Raw genomic sequence first — 15,892 nt, 5'->3', positions numbered from 1 at the left:
AACCTCATTTCTTAGGCTACTTTCACACCTGCGTTCGGTGTGGATACATCTTGTATCTGCACAGACGGATCCGCACCGATAATGCAAACGCTTGTATCCGTTCAGAACGGATCCGTTTGCATTATTCTTTAAAAAAAAAAAAAAACGGATCGGTCTTGACTTCTATTGATAGCCAATAGGGGACGGATCCGTTTTTAATTGCAGCATATTGTGTCAGTGAAAACGGATCTGTCCCCATTGCCTTACATTGTAAGTCAGGACGGATCGGTTTGGCTCCGCATGGTCAGGCGGACACCAAAGTGTCCACCTCCAAAGCGGAATGGAGACGGAACGGAGGCAAACTGATGCATTCTGAGCGGATCGTTATCCATTTTTAATGCATTGGGGCTGAACTGATCCGTTTTAGGCCGCTTGTGAGAGCCCTGAAACGGATCTCACAAGCGGACCCAGAAACGCCAGTGTGAAAGTAGCCTTACAAGAGTTTACGAAGCTGAGATATGTGGAGTTGTTTGATAGGGTGCTCACATTGGATGGCTAATTATCACGATCATGAACTGATTTTCTTCCCTTAAAGGGGTTGTCTCACTTCAGCAAGTGGCATTGTAAGTCAGGACGGATCCGTTTGGCTCCGCATGCAAGCAGCGTTTTGGTGTGTTTGATAGGTGTGAAAGTTAATACAAGAAAGTTAATACAAGGCACTTACTAATGTATTGTGATTGACCATATTGCCTTCTTTGCTGGCTGGATTCATTTTTACATCATATTATACACTGCTCATTCCAAGGTTATGACCACCCTGCAATCCATCAGTGGTGGTCATGCTTGCACACTATATAAAAAAAAAAAACAGCCTCTGTGCACTCCCGCTGTCCCAGCCACCAAAAAGGCCAGCGCTTTTACCTATAGTACGCAAGCACGACCACTGCAGCTGGATTGCAGGGTGGTCGCAACCATGGAAACGAGCAGAGTATAATGTGATGGAAAAATGAATCTAGCCAGCAAAGGAGGCAATATGGACAATCACAATACATTAGTAAGTGCCTTGTATTAACTTTCTCTACATGATAAATGCCATTTACTGAAGTGAGACAACCCCTTTAACCCAGGATACAATGACTCCTTAACGCTGAAGAGTTTACCTTGTCAGTCAGGCTATCTCTACGACTGCCCGAAACCTTGTCAAACATCTATCCATATCTCAGCTTCCTGGAACCTTTCAACTGTGGCAGATGAGGAATGCGATATTGAGGTTAACTCAATTTTTTGTTGGGTTTGAGTGGAGTTAGGAGTAACTAATAAATAGTGGTATTTAGAAGTGACTAATAAATCTCCACTTAACGTCACTATGACAGGTAGCAATAAATACAAAGAATGTGGCCATGATTGGTTGTTAGCAAACCTGATTGGAATATGGCTACTACTGACCTAAGTGCAGTGACTTCCTGAGCCTAATCTTTCCTCCAATAGATTAAATAGCAATATTTCATCCAATATAGTCCAGTATGGACTGCTCAGGGGTAACTGCAGGTGAACCAGACAGCAAAGGCTGCTACAGGATCCAGTACACCCCCCATGCAAGAGCTCCACCTGCTGGCCAAATCAAGTAACATTCATTTGGTGGCAAAATGTCATGACCAAGAAAATAACATTTGAGCAAAGCTTCTGTGAGAGACATGCAAACTAAGAAAAGCTATTTCATACTGCAGACAAGATGAGAAAATATATATTCTTGTAAAGTATTAACAGGGGGACCATTTGTTTAACTGCCTGTATTGATAATGGTGCTCGTCTATACTCCACCATGGACTGAACCAATCAATCAATTTACTAGTGGCATTAATGTGTGCTTTCTAGTAAATGATGTGCTATTGGTTTGGTCCAAAATGTGGGGGCTTCTGCTGTATGTAGATGTGGATCCATAGGATATGGTGTGTCTTCAGGAGGTCACAGATGCGGGTACGAGCGGACCTCTTCCCAGGAACTGTAGTGCTCAGACGGTTTCTTGTTAGAAATTAGTCAGTACATAGTTTGGGTTCCTTAAATACTATTTTTTGGATGGGAAGAGACTGAATCTTTTTTCCTTTTTCTCTGATTTGCCCTCTGTGCCAGATGTGGAAGGAAGAGGCAGACTTTTAGACTTTGGTTTTTGATCGGATGTCTCAGCAATTGATGCCCTGAGAACGTTAATCCAGGTTTGACGATCAGCCTAAAATATGCAGAAATGAAAAAGGTAAATATCAAATCTAATAAAAGTTAAGCAGTTACCATTAATTTCAAACATGAGCTTCAAAAGGGATATTTTCATCTCTTAAAGTGATGGCACATCACCAGGGACTAAAGCACAGCTTCATTCATATTAATGGTGACGGCTGCAGCCCCCTGCACACCAGGCTAAATCAGCTCTATGGCCCACTTATTCTCAGGATTGATGGGGGTCCAAGAGGTCATAATCCCACCCATCATAAAATGAGGGTATATCCTAGTGATATGCCGAGGGTCAGACTGGCCAACCAGAGTACCAAAGGATTCTCCGGTGGGCCCAGACTCTGGTCCCATACTGGGCCCCAAAGGTCCAGGAGAAAAAAAAGAACATTTGGAGATGCCTTTAGAGCCAGTTCCCTGCCAGTAGGGTCTGTTTTTTTTAACCCCTTAGTGACCAGCTTGTTTTGGGCCTTCCTGACTGTTGAGGAAGGGTTGAGACGTATGCATATATATATCCATGCGTGCGTGCATGTATGGTATATATGCATACATTGACTGCCATATCAGGGGATGAGGTGCGCAGATGTGCCCAGCATCTGCGCACATCTGCCCTTAGTGGCCCACAGGGGCTCATGGTGGCCCCTGTGGGAAATATGTGCCCCCGTATAAGTCCCTTGTTCCCCCTTTTATATATCTGTGCCCCCTTAGTATATATATATATATATATATATAGCTGTGCCCCCTTCTGTGCCCCTTATAATATATATAATATATGTATCTGTGCCTCCTTATAATATATATATATCCCCCTATACCTGAAACCAGGTGCATCGGTGTGAATGTGCCCCAAGCATTCACACTGATGCAATCTGGTTCATTGCATCAGAATGACCGGACTAAGGTCCGGTCATCCTGAGGTCTACAAAGAACTCAGATTCAACAGAATCTGAGTCCTTTGTTGTAATTATCTCCAGCGCTGCTGGAGATTATTATGCATGATAGAAGGAAGGGAGAAGCCTCCCCTCCTATTATGCGCATTCCAGCAGCGCGATTACCACTAAATGCTATAGGCGGGAGATCGAAGGCTTCTCCCGCCTGTTAGCATATGGCGCGGCCCCGATGCGCTCGTTCGGGGACGCACGGGCTTGCGCAGTGAGGTGTGGGCGGTGCGGCCGCCAGACATAAATATCCGGCAGCCCCTGCACTGAGGGACAAAAGCCGAGCCGCCCCCCTGAAGAGGATCCCCCTGGACAACGAGCACCCCCTAGACGAACGAGCAACTAAGCACTAAGTATCCCCCCTTATTAACCCTTCTACCGCTATCCCACCAATGATTTCCCCCCTTAAACCCCTGATCCCCTACCACTATCCCACCGATTTCCCCCTGATTAACCCTTAATTATCATCCTCCAACTATCCCTGATACCCCTACCCACTTACCCACAACCTACCCATAATCACCCCCTCTATCACTTGCAGGGTATTAACCCTTGCATTGCTGTCACCCCCACTGTACCTTACCCCTATACACTACCTACCCACAACCTGCCCATACACACCCCCTCTCTGTACCCCCTATCACTTGCAGGGTATTTACCCTTGCATTACCGTATCTGTGGCCTGCATTCACCCCTGCAGCGCCACCATTAACCCTCGTCGTACCCCATAGGGACAGTAAGTAGCCAGGGGGGTGGGCTGCTAATATTTGTGTGAGTGTATTGTATAGTTAGTTTGTGGGTGGAATTTGGGAACCGTGTAGTGTTGTATTTATAGTACTGTATTGTTAGTGTATTGCGTGCATAGTGTATTGTTGGTATTAATAAATACTATGTTTTATTTGTAACTATCTGTGTGTGTGGTTATTAGCGATAGTTAGTTTAGTAAGGCGCATGCAGCTAGCTTAGTGATTATCGTAAGGCAAAGTATTGTATTATTATTATATAAAGGTATAAATAGGCGGAGTCATCAATAGACAGCCCCTCCTATTTATGAATGTTAATTACTGATTAATATTCCCCCTTTACACTGACCAAGCGTTTTTCTTCCTTTTATCATTGTCGCGTTCCAAGAGCTATAACTTTTTTATTTTTCCGTCTATATAGCTTTATGAGGACTTGTTTTTAGCGGGACAAGGTGTAGTTTTTAATGGCACCATTTTTGGGTACACATAACTTTCTGATTAACTTTTATTAGCTCTTTCTGGGAGGGAGATGGGAAAAAAACAGCAATACTGCCACTGCGTTTTTACGTTATAAATTTTACGGCGTTCATTTTTAGGTATAAATAACATAATATCTTTATTCTCTGGGTCAGTACAATTACAGTGATACCAATACAATTACTGTTTTGCAATAAAACCCCTGCATTGCCACTTCCCAAGGGTTGTGTGAGGGCTTGATTTTTGGGGGATGACTTGTATTTTTCATTGGTATCATTTTGGAGTAAATGGTGCTTTTTGATCGCTTGTTATAAAGTTTTTTGGGGGCAACTAAGAATAAATGAACAATTCTGTCTTTTTTTTTACGGCGTTCACCGTAGGGGATAATTTACATGATATTTATGTTGTCCGGGTTGTTGCGGACGTGGAAATACCAAATATATGAGGGAAGATTTATTTTTTTAAATTTTTTTTCATTAAAAAGCGTATTTTCAATGGAAAAAAAAATGCGTAATTTTTTTGTATCAGTATTTCGTATGAGTTTCTTTTTTACCACTTAATAGTCCCACAAGGGGACTATAACAGACAGCTTTTTGATCGCTTTTAAAATGCAATGCACTATCCCTATAGTGCAGGCATGCTCAACCTGCGGCCCTCAAGCTGTTGCAAAACTACAACTCCCATCATTCCCTGACAGCCTACAGCTATCATCCTGCAGAAGGGCATCGTGGGAGTTGTAGTTTTACAACAGCAAAGGGGCCGCAGGTTAAGCATTCCTGCTATAGTGCATTGCATTTTAATGGCAATGCTATTCTGACATTGACCAGCAGGCTGCGCCAGAGAGTCGCTGCCTGCTGGAAATTACTCAAGGCTGGTCTTTCGCCTACATCAGACCCAATGCAGCCTTCACACACATCGGCACCCCGCGGTGCCGATGGGAGACAGGGAATCCGCTCCCTCTGTCAGCATTTTACATGGGGCGGGCGCCATTTCCCGCGTCATGTAAAGTGTTAAACAGCCCGGATCAGCACTCCTGCCAGTTTGGGCTGTTAGAGCAGGGCCGCGGCTCTCATGTGAGAGCCAGGTCCCCGCTGCATGGGGGACCCGTGCAGCACTTAGACTGGGCTGCCGTAAAAAAGCGGCAGCCCAGCCTAAGGCCCCTTAGTGACCACCGTAAAGAGGCATATGGGCGGTCACTAAGGGGTTAATCAAAACTTAATAGACTTTATTGATATATGGGTTGAATAATTTCCACTGGTGGGCCCAAGGAACCCCAATCTGACACAGGCAATGCCACCAATTTACAATATAGCAATACCCTATTAATCCTCGTGCACATGTGGTGTGGTGCCCTGTGCAATGCTTCTAGGGGAAAGCACTAAACACAGAAAATGCACAAACAAAATATCCCACGCCTTTGTCTCTTCATGTCATCCTTTCCTTTGGTCCTATTTTGTCTTATATTACAGTTAAAACCGAGAAAGAAAAAAAAATTAATAAATCTTCTTTATGTGTCCCAGGAGATCAGCCATGTCCATCTATGCAGTACTGTGACAAGCTGTAAGACAGGTGGTTGGAGCAGGAGCCTCCCTTCTGTGTCCTGTCTGCAGTAGGACAAAAAGAAGGGGAAGACCTTCCCTGTTGTCTATGCCCTGCTGCCCCCTCACTCTCTCCAGCCCAAGATGGAGCCGATTAGCAGATTAACCCTTGTTCTCCACAAGATTACTACCAGACTGTTTGTGCCAGGATCATGTTGCAGACTGCCAGTGATGGCATCTATATTTCTTGCTTTTTTTTAAATTATTCCTTTAAAGGAGTTGTACACACTTTTTAATATTGATTACCTATTTTACCACAACACTATCCTGCGGATAGGTCATCAAAATCAGATCTGTGGGGGGGGGTCAGACAACAGGCACCCCCGCCGATCAGCTGTATGGAGAGACGGCGCTCGCAGTGCACACATGCTGTCTCCCTTCTGTCTTCCTGCTCTCCACTGTATGTCTATGGAACAGCAGAAGCGGACAGGAAGAAAGAAGGGAGACAGCACATGCGCACGCCGTCTATGGATACAGCTGATAGGCGGAGGTGCCGGGTGTCAGATCCCACAGATCTAATATTGATGACCTATCCTGAGGATAGGTCATCAATATTAAAAAGCCTGTAGAACCCCTTTAAGCTGGGTCGCCTTTATAAGAATATAAAGGCAGTGTTAGACTTTCCAGACTATGGTTCAGGGTGTTACTTAGTGAGTGCTCCTGGTGCTCCTCCGGTTAACACATGCCAGATACACTTTAATGCATTCTACATACCTCATCTTTTCCTTGCAAGAGCCACTCATTGCCATCATTCAGCCTGCAAAATAAAAACACCTTTTAATTCATTTTATGTACTCATCTGCCTGCTCAGAATCCTAAAATTATAAATTTGTTCTTTGTATGTTTCTAACTAGGCAAATGAAAGGACTTTACAATTCACTTACTTTATCTCTAGTTGCTGCTTTCTCAGATTTTACTGAGGGTCACATGACCTGTGATGTCAGCTTCTCTCCCTGCTCTGATGATGTTTCCTGCACAAGCCTGAGAGAGCAGATCTGTGTCTGTACACCAGACGTCACTGTGCTGGCCACACCCCCCTGCACTGCTGGCTGCTGCTTATTGCTCTCTCCCTGGATTCTTGAGGAAAAACATTAACCCCTTCAACTGCACAGACTCAGGGCTAAAGGCTTTACTGAGTAGCTTCAGGCAGTGAAGATACAAATGCTGGGCACAGGAGCTGACAGACTAGAGGAGTTCTGCAGAGCATTGCACAAGAACAGTTAGGGGGAAGATCCTGTGTGTATCAGCAGTGTAATTGTACAGCTAGGACTTGTAGTCATACAAATACAACATGCTGCAGAGTATCCCAGCAGGCAGACATGTCACTCAGGGCAGCTCTTGTATTCACTCCCTTAGCAGTGTCATTGTACAGCTAGGACTTGTAGTCCTACACATACAACATGCTGCAGAGTCTCCCAGCAGGCAGACATGTCACTCAGGGCAGCTCTTGTATCCACTCCCTTAGCAGTGTCATTATACAGCTGGGACTTGTAGTCCTACACATACAACATGCTGCAGAGTCTCCCAGCAGGCAGACATGTCACTCAGGGCAGCTCTTGTATCCACTCCCTTAGCAGTGTCATTATACAGCTGGGACTTGTAGTCCTACACATACAACATGCTGCAGAGTCTCCCAGCAGGCAGACATGTCACTCAGGGCAGCTCTTGTATTCACTCCCTTTGCAGAGCAGGGGGAGGGGCAGAAATTGTTTTTATTGGAGGTAAACAAAGGGCCAGAAGAGAACCAGGGAAATGAGGAAATAGATTTTTGTTGCCTAAAACTTGCTTAGTTATATATTTCTGCCCATCAGATGCTAACAATGCTAACTGTTAGGCCTCTTTCACATGAGCGTGGCGTGTGAGGGCCCGATTTTTCCGCGCGAGTGCAAAGCGTTTTAATGCGTTTTGCACGCGCGTGAGAAAAATCGGCACGTTTGGTACCCAGACCCAAACCCGGACTTCATCACTGAAGTTCAGGTTTGGGTTAGGTGTTGTGTAGATTTTATTATTTTTTCTTATAACATGGTTATAAGGGAAAATAATAGCATTCTTAATACAGAATGCAAAGTAAATTAGGGATGGAGGGGTTAAAAAAATAAAATTTAAATAAAAGTTTACTTACCTGCTCCATAGCTGCCGGTCTCTGTTCTATCTTCAGGACCTGGCAAAAGACCTGTGGTGACGTCACTATGGTCCAATCACATGGTTCATCACCATGGTGAGGGACCATGAGATTGGATCATGTGATGTGACGTCACCACAGGTCCTTAGCCGGCAGCTCAACATTACAGAAGAAGACAGAGATCCGCAACTACGCGATCAAGTGGACTCGGTGAGTTAATTATTATTATTTTTTTAACCCCTCCATCACTATTTTACTTTGCATTCTGTATTAAGAATGCTATTATTTTCCCTTATAACCATGTTATAAGGAGCGGTCCGGTGGCACGGCAAAATAGCGGAAGGACGAATCCGACAGGGTGAACAGCCTGTCGGATCCGTCCTGCCGCAAGTGTGAAAGTACCCTAACATAGATGCTTGCAGGGGGACGGACTGGCCATAGATCCTACAGGGAAATTTCCCAGTGGGTGATGCCCGGGGGCCACACAAGCCCTCCTCATGTTCACTGGTCAGGTACATAATGATCTGATGCTCTCAGCATTAATTAATGTATGAGTATCAGGTACTTATACACCTGACCAATGGCCACAGGTGCCCTCTTGAATTCAACTCTTTTGCTGTCCTCAGGATTGTGATACAGTTGAATTCTGTGCAGTGTATTTGTGCTGCACTGTGGTTTATGGTTCTGCTGGAGCGGTATTTTGTCCTGCACTACAGTATTGCAGGCTCTGCCAACTTATGTTGGCCCTATACACTTGTATTTCCCCACCTTCTATCATTTTGGACCTGCCTACAACATTGACTCACTTTTAGGTTATTTCCAGGGCCACTTTAAGTTCACAGTTCAATCCTGGATCCTTGTGGTACCCCGTTGCAGATTTTAACCCATTTTGAGTAAGTACCATTTACATCGACTTTGTTTTCGGTCTTGTTACCAGTTCTTTACCCATGTGTATGTATGGTCCCCTAGTTCCTCATCTGTAGCATCATTACATGGCTCTTGTGTGGTACAGTATAAAATGATTTTGCTAAATCTAGGTATATCACCAGATGTACAGTAAACTAGACCAACCCACCAGATATCAGCTAGGTTGCAGTATAGGCATATATATCTAATGTCTGGCATAACAGTATTGCAAGTAGTCGTGGTCTTTTATCACCTATGGTGGTAGTTACCCAGCTTTACATCTAATCCTCCATTGCAAGAACTAAACTTCAGTTGACTAGTTTACCTTAGTCTGAAAACATGTTTTTTCTTCTTATAGTCCGCCACTACTTCACAAGCCGCACTGCCCAGGAAAAGTGGTTCTTCACCTTGTAAAGTTTCATTCAGGGAAAAACTCTTGAGATCTTTGTAAAAAATTAAGTCATTATCCTTTAGCACACAGAAGACATTGTTCCAGGACCTGCAGAAAAGAAAGATGCCATGAAAATGTTTTTATTTGTTAGTTCTACTTTCATGATTTCATAGGAGTATAGCGATCACCGAGCCCACCTATTCTCCAAGCGATCACCGAGCCCACCTATTCTCCAAGCGATCACCGAGCCCACCTATTCTCCAAGCGATCACCGAGCCCACCTATTCTACAAGGCATCACCGAGCCCACCTATTCTACAAGCCATCACCGAGCCCACCTATTCTACAAGGCATCACCGAGCCCACCTATTCTACAAGCCATCACCGAGCCCACCTATTCTACAAGCCATTACCGAGCCCACCTATTCTACAAGCCATCACCGAGCCCACCTATTCTACAAGCCATCACCGAGCCCACCTATTCTACAAGCCATCACCGAGCCCACCTATTCTACAAGCCATCACCGAGCCCACCTATTCTACAAGCCATCACCGAGCCCACCTATTCTACAAGCCATCACCGAGCCCACCTATTCTACAAGCCATCACCGAGCCCACCTATTCTACAAGCCATCACCGAGCCCACCTATTCTACAAGCCATCACCGAGCCCACCTATTCTACAAGCCATGACCGAGCCCACCTATTCTACAAGCCATGACCGAGCCCACCTATTCTACAAGCCATCACGAGCCCACCTATTCTACAAGCCATCACCGAGCCCACCTATTCTACAAGGCATCACCGAGCCCACCTATTCTACAAGCCATCACCGAGCCCACCTATTCTACAAGGCATCACCGAGCCCACCTATTCTACAAGCCATCACCGAGCCCACCTATTCTACAAGCCATTACCGAGCCCACCTATTCTACAAGCCATCACCGAGCCCACCTATTCTACAAGCCATCACCGAGCCCACCTATTCTACAAGCCATCACCGAGCCCACCTATTCTACAAGCCATCACCGAGCCCACCTATTCTACAAGCCATCACCGAGCCCACCTATTCTACAAGCCATCACCGAGCCCACCTATTCTACAAGCCATCACCGAGCCCACCTATTCTACAAGCCATCACCGAGCCCACCTATTCTACAAGCCATCACCGAGCCCACCTATTCTACAAGCCATCACCGAGCCCACCTATTCTACAAGCCATGACCGAGCCCACCTATTCTACAAGCCATCACGAGCCCACCTATTCTACAAGCCATCACCTAGCCCACCTATTCTACAAGCCATCACCGAGCCCACCTATTCTACAAGTCATCACCGAGCCCACCTATTCTACAAGCGATCACCGAGCCCACCTATTCTAGAATTTTCCGACAGCACTTGTATCTGGTGTACAGCTGTACAAATCACATCGGGGTTCAACTGTCTATATGAGCTAAAACATTGTGATGATGCAATTTGCATTGACGTTGATACGTATTTAGACCGGATGCAAGTGCTGTCGGAAACTTTATATTGGATTTGTGGAGAACACCGTGGGTCCGATTGAAAGCCAACGTTTCGGGACTGAGACAGTGGCGCCATCATCTTCTCAGGACATTCAGTTATTTTCAAGAATCAGCTAGATCAGGGATCATCACTTTTCGGCACTCCAACTACTGTATAACTACAACTCCCAGCTTGCAAACTTGCTCGGCTGTTCTTCTAACTCCCATAGTAGTGAATGGAGCACTCTGGGAGTTGTAGTTTCACCTGGAATGCCAGAGGTTGCTGATCCCTTAGCTAGATAATGGATCGATGAATACAGAATTAACACGTGGACATGGAAGACTGTACAAATGATTGTCTTGCTCCAGTGTCAAGCGTGCGGCAATCCTATAGTATTGTACACCATTGAGGATGAGCCTCATAAAAGAAGATAAAATATAATAACTTCTGTGCATACAGACCCTGACCCAGCCATAAATCCATAACTGCATCCATTAAGATGGTGTACTTTACTGTCCCCTTAACTATATTATGAAAGGGTGCTCTACCTGTTTTGTGCCTTCTTGAGTGGTCCTTCCAGGTCGTGCTTCCTGAGTAAGTATCCTTGCATTTCGATACTGACAGAACTGGACAGATCTGCTGGAAGAGTGGTGACCTCTTCTGTTACGATCACCGTTGGGTGTAATACGCTGTAATCTGTCTGCCCTGTAAATACGCTTTCTTGCTCATCTTTTGTGGATTTCCACTCTTCTAATGTCACTTGTGTCTCTTCTATAATCTGTTTGCTCGGCAGTTCATGTTTTATCACCTCTTTTACCTATAACATAAAAATTTGAATGAGACAGTCCTTGCAGAATCATTTAATCGAAGGGCTCATGCACTTGAACGTACTTTCTTTCCCTTTTTTTTATTTTTTTTGCAGACCGTATACGGAACCATTCATTTAAATGGGTCTGCAAAAAACAAACAAAAAAAACTGAAGTTACTCCATGTGCATTCCATTTCCGTGTGTCCGCGTTCTGCAAAATAATAGAACATGTCCTATTATTGTCCGCATTACGGACAAGGATAGGGCTGCTTTAACTAGCTGTTCGGTTCTGCAAAATACGCAATGCATATGGACGTCATCCGTGTTTTTTTGCGGATCCTTCTTTTGCAGACCACAAAATACATACAGTCGTGTGCATGAGGCCTAATACACAAAAAGATTCTGGGAAGTGACCTGAAAATACCAGGCTTTTGAAAAGATAAGGTAAATGTCTCTATTATTTACACAGTGTAGCAGCCAGTACATGCCCCCCCCCCCCCCCCTCAGTACAGCGACCAAGGGTCCTCTTCATATGGTTCCTTCAGTCAGTGTTGCATCTACTGAAGATCTGCTCTGTGCAATGTACAAGGGAGAAGGGAGAGCCATGTTCTGGCCAAAATCTTTTAGATGCGGCCAGCCAGAAATCCATGTAAAAAAATCCATGCTTTCGTTTCCGCCAAAAAATAGAACATGTCCTATTCTTGTCCGCAATTGCGGACAAGATTAGGCATTTTCTATTATAGTGCCGGCGATGTGCGGTCCGCAAATTGCGGAATGCACATTGCCAGTGTCCGTGTTTTGCGAATACGCAATTTGCGGATCCGCAGAACACTTACGGACGTGTGAATGGACCCCAAGTTGTTTAAATGGGGCAGTGGTCGAGCATGTCCCCGTCACTCCATTTATGCTTATGGGAGCAGCAGGACTCGTGCTTCAACACAGCTCCATTCCAGTCTCCTCCTAAGCATGTACTTGCGTGTGGGAGAAACAAGGAATCAGGGTTCCCCATTCTGGTCATTGACATGATACAAGGGGGACGCAGCACCACTGTAACCAGCCATCAGCTGTAGCCGCCAACAAACCGGATGTTGAAACACGAGGACCAAAGAACTGCAGCAGCAGTGAGGGAGCCATGGAGCTGGAACCCAGCGGTGGGGAGCAGCTAAGTATGCTTCCCTCCGCAGGTCCGGTTTGCCCAAAAGGCCCCCGAAGATGGAAAACCCTTCCGAAAAGGTTTTTTTAGATTTTGAATTTATGTCTTAAAAAATATAGCTGGTGCATAACTCTGGTGTGTTAAGTGCATTTTAATCTCTCAGTGACGTAACTCATTTTAGCCTTACGGACCAGTAACATGGCCCCTCTGGCCCCCCAAAATAACTTTTCTGTTTTATTTCTTCAGTTCAGCTATATGAGATCTTAAGTTTTAAGTCAGCAGTTTTTATAGGAACCATTTTTGGGAAATAACAGAATGTAATTAAATACAACAGCAATTTCAGCATTGCTTTTTGGGCTATCAGTGCTCACTGTGTGGTAACAACATGATAACTCTATTCCGTGGGTCAAAATTATTTTACCTACTACTTCCAAAATAAACACACTTTTTATTGTGATCAATAATAATTTATTAAGCACAGGTCATTATGTTCGCAGCGTAGCTTTATTTTCTTTTTAATAATAAAACAATATACGACAGAAAAGTTATTTTTTGACTTTTTATCTGTGAAACCACTCACGTTTGGTGCGGATCAGTCATGGATCTGCACAGACGGATCAGTTTAGATAATACAACCGTCTGCATCTGTTCAGAACGGATCCGTTTGTATTATCTGTAACATAGCCAAGGCGGATCCATCTTCAACACCGTTGAAAGTCAATGGAGGACGGATCAGTTTTCTATTGTGCCAGATTGTGTCATAGAAAACGGATCCGTCCGCGTTGACTTACATTGTGTGTCAGAACGGATACATTTGGCTCAGTTTCATCAGATGGACACCAAAACGCTGCAAGCAGCGTTTTGGTGTCCGCCTCCAAAGTGGAAAGGAGACTGAACGGAGGCAAACTGATGCATTCTGAGCGGATCCTTTTCCATTCAGAATGCATTAGGGTAAAACTGATCCATTTTGGACCGCCTGGGAGAGCCCTGAACGGATCTTCATAAGTGATATTGCAAAAGGCCTCGATGGTAAGGTTTGTCTTTTTGCTGATGACACAAAGATATGTAACAGGGTTGATGTTCCTGGAGGGAAACGCCAAATGGAAAAGGATTTAGGAAAACTAGAAGAATGGTCAGAACTCTGGCAACTGAAATTTAATGTGGATAAGTGCAAGATAATGCACCTGGGGCGTAAAAACCCAAGGGCAGAATATAGAATATTCGACACAGTCCTGACCTCAGTATCTGAGGAAAGGGATTTAGGAGTAATTATTTCAGAAGACTTAAAGGTGGGAAGACAATGTAATAAAGCAGCACGAAATGCAAGCAGAATGCTTGGATGTATAGGGAGAGGTATAAGCAGTAGAAAGAGTGAAGTGCTTATGCCGCTGTACAGAACACTGGTGAGACCTCACTTGGAGTATTGTGCGCAGTACTGGAGGCCATATCTCCAGAAGGATATAGATACTCTAGAGAGAGTTCAGAGAAGAGCTACTAAACTGGTCCATGGATTGCAGGATAAAACTTACCAGGAAAGGTTAAAAGACCTTAATATGTATAGCTTGGAAGAAAGAAGAGACCGAGGGGATATGATAGAAACTTTTAAATACATAAAGGGAATCAACTCGGTAAAGGAGGAGAGCATATTTAAAAGAAGAAAAACTACCACAAGAGGACACAGTTTTAAATTAGAGGGGCAAAGGTTTAAAAGTAATATAAGGAAGTATTACTTTACTGAGAGGGTAGTGGATGCATGGAATAGCCTTCCTGCAGAAGTGGTAGCTGCAAATACAGTGAAGGAGTTTAAGCATGCATGGGATAGGCATAAGGCCATCCTTCATATAAGATAGGGCCGGGGCTATTCATAGGATTCAGATATATTGGGCAGACTAGATGGGCCAAATGGTTCTTATCTGCCGACACATTCTATGTTTCTATGTTTCTATCTCACAAACGGAAAGCCAAAACGCCAGTGTGAAAGTTGCCTAGGCTAGTGGTTCCTTGCCGCTAGTTTAAAAACAACTAGCCTTAGGTGCCGCGTGATAAACAGCTACCGTAATTTGACTTGGAGGAGTGATTAGATGAGAGAGTGGTCATCTTTTCATTCCTCATGTTCACCGATTGATATGGGGGGGGGGGGGGGGGTAATGTCAGGACCTGGCTAAAGGACCTTTGATGATGTCACTGCGCTCATCACATGATCCATCACCATGGTCATCAAAGGTCCTTTAGCCAGGTCCTGAAGAAAGTAGAAAGAAGAGGAGATCCGCTACGCGACCAAGTGGATGGGGTGAGTTAAATTAGTTTATTATTTTTAACCCCTCAATGGACAATTTACTAATCATTCTGTATTAAGAATGCTATTATTTTCCCTTCAAACCATGTTATAAGAGAAAATAAAGATCGGGTCCCCATCCCGATCGCCTCCTAGCAACCATGCGTGAAAATCGCACCGCATCCGCACTTGCTTACGGATGCTTGCGATTTTCATGCAGCCCCGTTCACTTCCATGTGATTTTCACGCAACGCACAAGTGATGAGTGAAAATCACTGCTCATGTACACAGCACCATTGAAGTGAATGGGACTGGATTCAGTCCTGGTGCAATGCGTTCACCTCACGCATTGCACCCGCGTGGAATTCTCGCCCGTGTGAAAGGGGCCTTAGTGTCACCCCCTTTCCCTAGGATGATCTAAACAAATACATGGACAGGAGGAAATCTGTGAGCCTCCTCCTCTCCCTGCATGCTGTCTGTTTGTCCACCTCCAGCCCCACTTCTCTCTTCCTCCGCATACGCCAAAATGAGAGCAGCGAGTACAGTAGATGTAGCTGTCACTTCAGTCTGCTCTAATTTAGGCTAGCTCACAACTAGATTCTTGGCTTTAAAACAAGATGAAGAATGCTGCTCTAACTGCATTCTACTGTGAGAAAGAGCCCTCACAATTGAGAAGAACACAGCAGGGGGGCTGCATTATCTTCAAACAGCTGATTGGCGGGATCTTGAGGATGGGTCATCAATACAGGAAAGCAGACAACCCCTTTAATTGATA

The 15,892-nt window shown here is 44.7% G+C and overlaps 1 protein-coding gene across 1 annotated transcript in view; it reads right to left on the bottom strand.

The window, feature by feature from the left end:
* Positions 1–777: 777 nt before the first annotated feature.
* The window catches only part of LOC122921461 (spectrin beta chain, erythrocytic-like), a 114,834-nt gene continuing 99,719 nt past the window's right edge, over positions 778–15,892 (bottom strand). Inside the window, 4 exon segments of the mRNA XM_044271439.1 lie at positions 778–2,206; positions 6,673–6,715; positions 9,312–9,485; positions 11,430–11,698. Coding sequence (XP_044127374.1) covers positions 2,045–2,206; positions 6,673–6,715; positions 9,312–9,485; positions 11,430–11,698 — 648 coding nt within the window. The 3' untranslated portion in view covers positions 778–2,044.

Source organism: Bufo gargarizans, chromosome 11 (genome assembly GCF_014858855.1).
Source record: "Bufo gargarizans isolate SCDJY-AF-19 chromosome 11, ASM1485885v1, whole genome shotgun sequence".
NCBI classification, from domain to species: Eukaryota; Metazoa; Chordata; class Amphibia; order Anura; family Bufonidae; genus Bufo; species Bufo gargarizans.
Note: the sequence above shows the minus strand (reverse complement) of the source record. Positions and strands in the feature narration are given on the sequence as shown.